The sequence below is a fragment of the Papaver somniferum genome, chromosome 6 (genome assembly GCF_003573695.1).
Source record: "Papaver somniferum cultivar HN1 chromosome 6, ASM357369v1, whole genome shotgun sequence".
NCBI lineage: Eukaryota > Viridiplantae > Streptophyta > Magnoliopsida > Ranunculales > Papaveraceae > Papaver > Papaver somniferum.
The window spans coordinates 177640163-177651553 of record NC_039363.1 but is presented as its reverse complement, the minus strand read 5'-3'; the positions used below and the strand labels follow the sequence as shown (position 1 = coordinate 177651553).

The 11391-nt window shown below is 35.8% G+C and overlaps 1 protein-coding gene across 1 annotated transcript; it reads right to left on the bottom strand.

Annotated features, from left to right (window-relative positions):
- Positions 1-282: 282 nt before the first annotated feature.
- LOC113291901 lies at positions 283-2340 on the bottom strand. The gene is made up of 6 exons (XM_026541382.1): positions 2137-2340; positions 1978-2031; positions 1535-1909; positions 1309-1453; positions 700-1233; positions 283-611 (listed from the first exon to the last, which is right to left on the bottom strand). The coding sequence occupies exons 1-6, from the start codon at positions 2338-2340 to the stop codon at positions 283-285; spliced, it is 1641 nt and encodes a 546-aa protein (XP_026397167.1).
- Positions 2341-11391: the final 9051 nt, after the last annotated feature.

Genomic DNA, 11391 nt, shown 5'->3' with positions numbered 1-11391 from the left:
GCATTCGCACCAAATGCATGAAGAACTATAAAATAGAATTAATCACACTGCTAAGTGTATCAAGATGTGTCAATTAACAGAGGAAAGAATGGGAATGCAAAGGGAATGTTATTTTCCCCATTTGATAGACTCATATACATGTGAGAGAATGATATTTTGGACGCGAATGCGAACGAAGGGAATTTATATTGAAGGAGTGAAAATTAATGCTCAAAAAGTGCATGTTTTTAAGGTTACATGAAAATATTCAGAAGGCAAAGAATTTACAATAAGTGAAAATGATTAATCTTCATCTCGCTTAGCCTCAGAACCACTTATTTTTTCTTCAGATTCTTCATCTTCTCCCTCACTGTCTGGAATATCAGAAATATGTTCATTATCAGGGATTTCTGGAAATTTATACTTTGTAAGAGGGATGTTATTCTCAACGCAGACTTTCTTAACAGCAGCTTCGCGAGCACGATTAACATCATTGCTATTGTTTGAAATCATGATGATGAAGTTCTTCTTCAATTGCTGATACTTAGAGTTGCGAGCAGATAAATCTTTTTCTTCAGAAGCTAAGCGAGTTTCTAATTCTTCAATTTTCTGAAGATAATTCTTCTCCTTATCTGCGAAATATGAATAAACAAGTTAGGATATATAAAAGAAGATGTTATTCCCAAAGAAAAGACAAGTATTAAAAGAGCAATATTTGACCTTCATAATTGGAAACAATGTCTTTAACCAATGCGGAATATTCATCCTGAAGACTCACGTTTATAGCCAAACCCTCTCTAGCATCATTCAGAACCCTAGCAGCCCAACTAAATTCAGCTTCGCTTTCTATAAGAAGCTGAGAGAGAATTAAATTTCTTTCTTCGACAAGTATGTTCTTTTCACTCAAAGCTAAATCACGTTCTTTTTGAACCTCAACAATGGATTCTTGGAATTTTTCTAGTGCTTTCGCACCCTTAAGAGCAATCTCATCTTTCTCATCAATAAGCTTATTCTTCTTTGTTTCCAAAACGTGAATTTGTTCTTGGCTCTCATGAAGACGATGTTTAAAGTTATTAAATGTAGTCAATAAAGATCTATGGCTTTTTCTAAGAGCAGCATATTTCAATCTTAATTTTTCCAAATTCAGATTTTCAAATCCTTGGTTGGGATTGTTATTTAAAGAAGAATTATGGTGTTCTAAAAGTGTTTCACCATCAGGAAGATTGACAGCCTCATCCGAAAGGTTATACAGGTCTGCGAGTATAACAAAATAAGAAATGCGAATTATCGCATAAAAATAGAAGAACAAGGAAAATAAAGGCTACATACCAATGAGTTCATCATTTCTTTCTCGGGCTCTGCGAATCAAATTAGAATTGGTTGAATTCTCAGTTTTAAGCTTGGCATTTTCTTTCTCAAGTTTAGTAAGTCTCCTTTGGTAGTTTAAGGAGATTACATAAGATAAACGGGCTTCCTGCGAGAATGAAAGCAAGTATTACGATTAGGAATAAAGAAAGACTAAAGAAAAGACAAAAGGTAAAGTTACAAATATTACCAAAGAGCCGATTGTGAATTGGAGGTTCAGATTTATCGCAGAGGCATCTCCACGAAGAGATGAATCATCTAAAGTAGGAGCATCACATATTTTAGAGACCATTCCAAAGGCACGATTTAATTCTTCATTATCAATAGCAGTCAAAAGATCTCCAACAAAAAGATTGGACAACTCTCTCAAAGAAGAGGGAACTGATGAATCCTCAGAAGCAAGGATGTCATCCTCACTAGACTCCAAACTTGAAGAAGAATCATATCTTTTACGCTTCCTAGAGAGATCATCCATTGTAGATGTCGTTTTTAATGAAGATTTAGACGTAGGCCTTTTAGGAATATTCTTACCTTTACTTGAAGTCTTATCACCCAAAGATTTCACCTACGCGAATAATCAAGATAAGAAACAGAGGCAACAATATTGTTAAAATCAAAAAGAATGTTTCTTACTTTATTATTTTGCGAAGATGATGCATTGTGTGAAGTCGTGGCCCACTTAGCAGCCTGCAAAAAGTGGGATTATTATGCGAAATTGAGAACATTTATACGACTATAAGAAATTGGAAGAAATTATGCGAGATTGAGAACATTTATGCGAAGCCCCCATACCAGTTTCTTTGTCTCAGCTTCGGAAAGTGCAAACTTCCAAGGTTGGTAAGAAGAAAACTTTTCGGGAAGAGGAATATCGGAACCATAGTCAACTTTACTAGAAATATAAGGACCCTCTAGAATGACAGGGAAATTAAGCCAGATCGAGTCATTAGATCTGCGAGCAGAATTGTTAGATTTGTCATTCCAATCAACATCTCGCATGATCCTATCATCTTCAGCGATACCATCTTTTCTTCTTACGCGAACGACCCATTTAGTTAAATTGGTTTTCATAATTGCAACATAGTAATTTTTGAAGAAGTTATCAAGAGTATATTCGGTAGAATCAATGATCTTATCACGATGCGATTCTTTTCGCACCTCATAAGGATAAGAGGACTCTAGCCCACCTGTGCGACGAGAATATTCAAATGCTATTCTGATCGCATCACCACTTAGTTGGAATATTCCCCGTGCGAATCGATCATCAGCAAGAATTTCATAAATAGGGGTATTTCTGGGTTGAACAAGGGAATTGGAAGAATAAAAAGTTGTCCCAATGAAACAATAACTTTTTGATTGTTCCATTGATCGGAATTGACCGAATCAAGATTAAGTTTGGATGAACAAATCAGATGATGAGGGAAGAGAAAGTGAGTAACCTCTCGAATGGAATTCGTTCTTCAACCTGTTGAATTCTGTCTCCATCTTCTTACCAGCAGGAGCCATTTTTAGAATGGGAATGAAGATGACTAAAAGAAGTAAGTTATTTGATGAAATAAGTTTAGTTTTGATCAGAGAAAGCAGCAGCAGGGAAGATGAAACAAGAAAGTAGAAAGAAGAAAGAAGAAGACAAAATAAGATATATAAGGAAAGATTAGTCCCATTTTTCAAGAATTCATTAATGCGAGGAATGAATGGATAAAAACAGGCGGTTAAAAGGACGTGTCAGATAATAAGTGGTTAAAAATACACGCGTAATTAAGGAAAACTGGAATTCTGGAGGAATGTCGGCAAGATAGAATACGAAAAGATACATACATGCGATATTATAGGATGGAAATTTCTCATATCGCTCACTCCACAATGTAAGAAAAATGAGAAGAGGAAAAATGTAGGAGTGGAATATCGTACAAATAATAAGTATGCGAAGTAAGGATTATCTGATGTAAGCAAGGACCATCGCACATGATAAAGTTGAAGTGACGTATTGGATGATGTCAGCAAAGTCACGAGTAAAGTGTGATGTTCTATGCGAAGTATAAGCCGTGCGAGAATGAGTGAGTGTAAATGAGTGAATATATCGCACAATGATTCCGAAAATAGTGGATCTCTTAGATGTCATCCACTATGAGGAATCACTATATAAAGGAAAGAGGTCATCACGTAGGAGGGGGATCTTTTAATGTGTGTTAGACAAGAAACTTGGAGAGAGAAAGTTTATTTGGAGAGCAAGTAAAGTCATTGTTATCCATTGTATCCAATTATAATCCTTGAAAATTAATAAAGAATTCATTATGATTACTTGAGTGATTGGTTTAGATACATTGGGGGTGTAGTTGTAGGTTTTCCTGCAGCTACATCTATCATGCATAATTTTCTTTTTTTCTTGTTTAATTGCAATCTCCACTTCCATAGCTGAGCCACTTGACCCTAGCATAGATCTTGATAGGACGTCTAAGGAGTAAAAAAGAGCACATGATGATATCAAATTTTAGTTTTATGAGAGGAGAAATCATTATGCTAATATTATGATATAGCTGTTTGAATATGTTGAAATCGGCAGCCATGAATCGGTTCTGATGATAATCAAAGCTAGATCTGATGTTTGCTAGTTTCTGGGATTTCTTTCACTGCTAGAGACGGCGGAGGACGTGAAAAATGGTGCAACATTTTCCTAATTATGTTAATTGTGATCGTCGATTCCGTTTCCAATAAGGACACGTAATGCTGACCTAGATATTTGTTATAGACGGATTTGATCCTATTTCCATAGACGTGAAAGGTTTTTAAGTCAATAAATACATCTATCCAGTGATCACATCTTACACGGTTGAGATTCTCATTTGCTTTTCAAATTCCAAGTCTCGCTTAGTCTTAGAATGATTAGATTTCGTGATTATTGAGAATCTCCTAAGTTGTCAAGGAAGCTAGGTTGCATGCAGTTGCTGCCCTGAAACCATAAACGATAATGGCGAGAAACAAAACCTATTAGAGTATCAGTATTTTAAGTGTGTCATTAGTCTGTGTGTAAAGTCAACTGGTCAACATTGACTTGACTTGTATTATTACAGCTAATGATTGTCTTTAAATATCTGTAATAATCCTCTCTTAAACACTACTGAAAATACTTCTTTCAAGAATAATATTAGCTTCAATGTTTCTCATGGTATCAGACGATCCTGAGACAAAACTTTTTCTACTAAAAATCTTTCTTCAATAATCTTTACAGCAACATACGAATCTCAACACCCTTTTCAATACCTTTTTGATTCGAGTTCTTCATATTCTCTACAACAAATCGTTTCTAGGTCAAAATACGTCAAGAATTTATTCAAGATTTTTCAAGATTCTGTAGATCTGGTTAATGTCATCTACAATTGTTTACAGAAGACGCAAAGATATGGCTACTACTTCAACCTCCGCTGCTAATTCGAGTAATTTCACCTTCCCCTTCACTAATATATCGAATTTTGTTTCTGCAAAATTAGGTCCCAATAATTTTCTTTTGTGGCGAGATCAAATGGAATCCATTCTTGTCTCTACTGATTTATATGGTTATGTTACTGGTGATGTTGTTGAACCTGATAAGAATGTAGACATTGATGGAATTCTAACTCTTAATCCTCAATGGATTCTTTGGAGGAAAATCGATTGTTTTGTGACTAGCTGTATGAAAGCTAATTTTACAGATTCTATATCTGGTGATGTTTTGGGTTTATCCTCTGCTAGGGAAATTTGGGAGTATCTTGCAACTATTTTTAGGAGTCAGTTCATAGCCAGAAAGAGTATGCTTAAAAACAATTGCATAATATTAAGAAAGGCAATCTCACAATCTTGGTTTATTTGCAAAATATTAAAACAATAGCTGACTCTTTAGCTGCAGTTGGAGAAAAGATGAGCGATTCTGATTTAGTAATGTATGTGCTTCATGGATTAGGGAGAGAATTTGATACATTTGTGGTAGCTGCTCAGAACAGGGAAATTCCATTAACCTTTGCAGAGTTAAAACCAAGACTATTGAATCATGAGTAATTGGCTTCTTGAACAACATCAGGATTCCAGTACTCTTTTTGATACTCAGCGTCCTACTGCTCTTTATGGTAAAAATGGGAATAGTGGCAATAATTTCTCTGGTAATGGTAGAAACAAGCCAAGGAATGATGGGTATGGAAATTTCAAGCCTAATACTGGTTTTACTTCAAGAAATAACAATACTCAAGGTCAAGGCAGTACATCTGGACAAAGTAATAGTAATGGAAGTAGAAGAGATTTTTCATCAGTAGTTTGTCAAATTTGTAGAAAGAAAGGACATTATGCTAGCAGGTGTTATTTTCGCTATAATCCTCCAACCTTTACTCATCCTGCTAATGAGTCTCAGCATACTTCAACTCAACATGCTTTTACAACTTTTTATGAAGCCAGTACTTCAACACATCATAATTATGGAGCTCCTTCTACTTCAGCTGCAACTCATTGGATTTCTGATTCTGGTGCTACTGCACACATGACTGGGGATGAAACTTTACTTCATAATTCTTCTTATAACAAAGGAAAGGATCAAGTCCAAGTTGGCAATGGACAAAGCACGTAGAAATTCAGTATCATACTGTCAGAGAATTGGTTGAGGAAGGATTCTTGCAGCTTCAACACATCTCTTCAGCAGATCAGCTAGCAGATATCTTCACAAAGGGTTTATGTTATCCAACTTTCTCCACACTCTTGTGCAAGTTGCTGGGGTCTTCTGCCATATCTTCTGAAGTTCCTTCTTCAGTCCAGATTACAGATATTACTTAGTGTTGTTCTTTTCTTTTCTATGTTTTGCATTTTTCATTTTGTCAATCTGATACTCTGTTCAGTTAGTATCAGCTTGAGGGAGGTGTATATATTAGAGTATCAGTATTGTAAGTGTGTCATTAGTCTGCATGTCAAGTCAACTGGTCAACATTGACTTGACTTGTATTATTACAGCTAATGATTGTCTTTAAATATCTGTAATAATCCTCTTTTAAACACTACTGAAAATACTTCTTTCAAGAATAATATTAACTTCAGTGTTTCTCAAATTCCACATTGAAACATAATTTACCATAAGCTGTGATGCTTCACTTGTCATAATCAACTTGTAGAATTTATTAAAAAAAATCGCTTGTAATTATATAGTCTTTTTATTTTGATAAAGAAGATAATATATTAGAGAAAGGGAAGAATATACAGAGGAGAGACATAGATTAAATGTTGAACAAAAATCTTGTAATTATATAGTCATACACTTGCATTTAGTCTTTTGTTTTTTTCAAGTCATATCAATTCAAAATGCGCAACATAGAGAGCAAGGAGAATTCTCAAATCAGCGTCAAAAGTTTCTCCATCCCGTACTTTGTGGCTGGTGCAAAGTCACACAACGGTTTGGTACAGCCGAGCCAGGTCGCATTGGCTAAGGGGTGTGGATAATGCTTATTGCTGACTAAAGATATCCTCACCCATTGTCGGTGTTAAAATAAGTTATGGCTCTCAGTTAGCAGGGAACCCAAAATTCCCATCAAAAGATACAAAGATCTTCAGAGGCAAAACCATGCACAGACAACAACTTAAAATAAATTTCTAATCCCTTCCTCATAATGCAATACTCTTAGCACTTCTACAATGTCTAAAATGGCTGTTTAAGCCTGTAATTTCACTTCTAACTTCTTAATTATGTACATAAACTTTGGGAAGGTATATTTGAGATGTCAATTACAACGCCCTTGGCCCCTTCAACTGTTTGATTTTTTTTACTGTACATAAAAGTAGAAGCAAACAAGTGTTAACAACTTAACTAGGCATAACTTAAACTACCGTCAACTCTGCCAAATTTCTAACTGAAATAAGAGGAGTTATACAGGTCCTGTGAGGATACATTTCAACAATTGTTTAGATCTTAAATTATTCAGGACAACTTAGCCTCCTACTTATTCTTTTGAAGGAAAATTAATGAAACAAAGTTTTTTTAATTTTTTTTTTTTTTGCGGTAAATATATTTATATATAGAAATGTTTGTGTATACCAAACCCACTTACCCATATAGTTGATGTAACGATTTTTTGGGGATCATGGTTTTTTGGGGACCATGGTTTTATTTTGAGTAAAGGCATTAGAAGTAATTCTAGGTCACCTCATATGTAGTTATTTATTTAATACCGAATCTATCCTCTTAATTAATTTTAGGTTATGATTAGTGAATGATTTTGTTAAAAATAATTAGTGAGATTAAATGAAAAGATGAGTTTATTATTAGTTGAGTAGAATTATTGAGAGAGTAGAGTTAGAGAAGATGAAGGAGAAAAACATGGAAAATATTTTTTTTTTCCAATTCACTAAGTTTGAGTATTCAAATGATGAAAACTCATATGATTCTTCATCTCCATCCTCTCCTAAAATATTTGTTAATCTTCAAAATGATCCGGATTTTGAACAGTTCGGTTACTTTATATGAAGAACAAGTAACCGAACTCATCTGAAGCTGTAGTTCGGTTACTTTATATGAAGAACAAGTAACCGAACTCATCTGAAGTTGTAGTTCGGTTTCCCCGTGAGATAAACAAGTAACCGAACTCATCTGAAAGTGTAGTTCGGTTACTTGTTCCAAACGCGCAGGTTACCGAACTCTCTAATAATTTCTAGGAGTTACAGCGTTATGTTCGGTTGGTTCTCAACTAACCGAACTTTGGTGTACAAAGTTCGATTGGTTCGCAAACTGCATGCACTTTTGATCTAACCGAACTTTACGTAATATAAGAGTATATAAGTTTACAAAGTTCGGTTCTTTCACAAACTTGAACCTAACAGCTAACCAACCGAACTCTGAGTTCGGTTTCTGCAATAAAATTGTGAAATTACCGAACTTAACAAACAAAAAAAATGTGAAGTTCCAGCGTCTATTGGCTAAGTTCGGTTACTTTGTAGTTTTAAAATTTTTTGCGAACAAACCGAACTCTATTGGCTAAGCTCGGTTATTTTGGAACTCAACATAGTGGCCACAACAACACAGTTCGACTGGATTTGTTTTTTTCGGTTCTAAGGATGGAGTTCGGTTACTTTGTAATTTTAAATTTTTTTTGCGAAATAACCGAACAGAGAGTTCACTGACTTAGTTTTAAATCCAATAGAACCGAACTATTCTTCGTGTTCTTCATTTTCAAGAAGTTCGGTTAGTAAACTAGGGTTTTTTGGAAAATCGACCTAACCGAACATGGATCTGTAACTCCTATTAAAACCCTATTTTGATGATTTCTATTCGATTGAAGCAATCAAAATCAAATTAAAGCGAAGGGTTTGTTGGAAAATACCTCCAGAATGGTCCCATGGCAGAATCAGGTTGCGGCTGGCGTCTTTTATACTCGATAAAATTATTATGTAACCGAACTTAATTGTGATTGCTTTGATGTTGTTACATTTCTTAAATAGGCGGTGGTGGTGGTGGTGGGAGGAGGTGGTGGTGGTAATCAGTGGTTGGTGGTGGTGATAATCGGAGGTTGTGGTGGTGGTAATCGGCGGTGGTGGTGGTGGTAATCGGTGGTTGGTGGTGGTGATAATCGGAGGTGGTGGTGGTGGTAATCAGCGGTGGTGGTGGGAGGAGGTGGTGGTTATATATATAGGTGGTTATTAGGTTGGTTTTAAATGAAATTAGGTTAAGGGTAGGCTAATCATTTCAACGTTTTAGGACATCCTTATCACTATAGGGAAGGTGGCCTAATAAAACCATGGTCTCCTCAAAAAAATCATGATCTCTAAAAATCATTCTAGAAATGTCCGTAAAAGGACCCAAATGGAAAACCCACATAAATCAAAGCCCAGAAAAAGCTCAGACCCTACCAAAACCCTAAATCAACCAATGGAAATTACAGCAGGGAACAACTGAAATTGCCGCCGCCATCATCCCACTGCTAAAACAAGAAGCTTTCCGGAGCAAAGTCTAAACTACGTGACTTCTGCCATTATCTGTACCACCGTCTTCAACACCAGATCCATCAAACAGAGCTTGACAACATTTGAAGGAAGCAGTAGAAGCACTAATTCTCTAACTTATCCTCCTTCGTGCTAACCTACATGTTAAAATGGTAAATAAAATTAGATTAATAAGAAAATGCGGATCTGAAAAATTAGATTAAACAACATTACAGACAACCCATTTGGAAATAATGAAAATAATAATATTTACAAGTTATGGCCGCTATGCTCCAAGCTGTGACCAAGATAACATCATCGGGAACGGATCCAGCAAGACAAATCTCACTTTTATGAGAGGAAAAATCATAGTGCGTTATGTGCTGTTGGAGATTCGGTTCAGATGATTTTCAGGGTTTTATAGAGACGACGGCAGATTTTGAAAATGGAGCAGCACTCTTATACGCTCGAAACATCTTCTCTATTATACCTATATATTACTAATCCATTAAACAGATTATTTCTAGGAACAACTGCACGTATCTACCAGTAGGAATACTCAAGGAGAATTCCCTCTGACAAAATGAAGAGAGTTCTTTGACATTCTGACCTCAATATCGGGAAACTGTTCGCCCATGCTGGTAACTGATTCGGGTACATCTTTTACACCAGTGGAAGATAATAGACTTTGAGCCGAAATCAGCAGGTAGATCTTTATAACTAGAACAGAAAGTCATGTCCGATGTTAATATCATAATGAGAGGAAATATAATAATGCGTTATGTTGATATTTTTTGTTGAAGATGTTGTAGTCGGCAGCCATGACAGGTTGTGATGATGATTTGAAATTGAGAGATCTACTTTTTGTGGATTTTCTGGGTTTCACTAGATAGACGACGGCGGATAAAGAAAATGTGGCTGCACTTCCTACTTATAAGGCATAGAGATTTGCCAGGGTTATTTTGTTTTTGGTACTTAGGTTTTGTTCAATTTTAGAGTTTGGTCTAACATTTGTCCTGCTTGGTGTTTCGTATTTGGAATTGACGTTGACCTGCGTTGACCCGATTAAGTCATGACTTGTCTACACTTTCAGTGAATTAAATTGTAATTACAAAAAGGGGATTTTAATAAAGTGTCACACGTTCAATTTCATGTTTAAGAAAATGCCACCGTTTTTTTCAGAATTTATTTAATGCCACACATTTGACCTTTTCCATCCCGTTTTTTTCAAAAAAAAGTTAACATCCGTTAGAGCATAGGTGGCAGCAATTCAGCTTAGTAAAAGACATTTATGCCCTCGAATCATCTCATTATAATGAGTTAAATCAATTCATCATTGCGAGTCATTGGCGAGTTAAGTCGTGAGTTAGAGCTAAATCAACAATATCAAGTTCGTCTTTGCCTTCTTCTCACTTCCCAAATTCAATAACATACAGACCATGTCGAGCTCATCCGTTCACTGCTACCAAGCCAATGTGACACAACACCTCATTACTGCATAAGACACAACACTCTGCCTGAAAAACCTTCTCTTATTAGATTTCATTCCCTGTAATGCACAACATCATCACCAATTCCTTCTTGTTCTTGTATTCACTGCACCACCTTCATAAACCCATTGAGCCAAACATCTCATTCACTGATTTTGTACAATAATCATTTCCAAATCTAGCTCATCCTTTTGTTCCGTGATATAGCACCAACTAACCCATTGGGTTCAACTAACACTTCAAACAGCAACAACAACATCTGCAGCTACAGTTCCTTCTTGATTCTTCTGCCAAACACCAACATCAGCAACAACATCAATTGAACTGCAATTTCCATCCACTGTCAAGTCCTAAGCATACATCTATTCAAACATCAACATTGATCACCAGGTTCATACTCAATTTCAACAGCATATGGATCAATTCATCCCTTCCTGCAACATCTCATAGATCCACAGAATTTAACCAGTAAACCCATCTTCTGCATACACATAATCATTCCATTATCCTCCATTTGCAATTTCCAGTTCTCAATTTAACGGTTGATTCGATGCAGTAAATCGTCTCAAAAACCAACAAAACCCTTTCAAACTTCATCACCAACTTGATTTCTCAGAAACCCTGAAATAAATCTCAA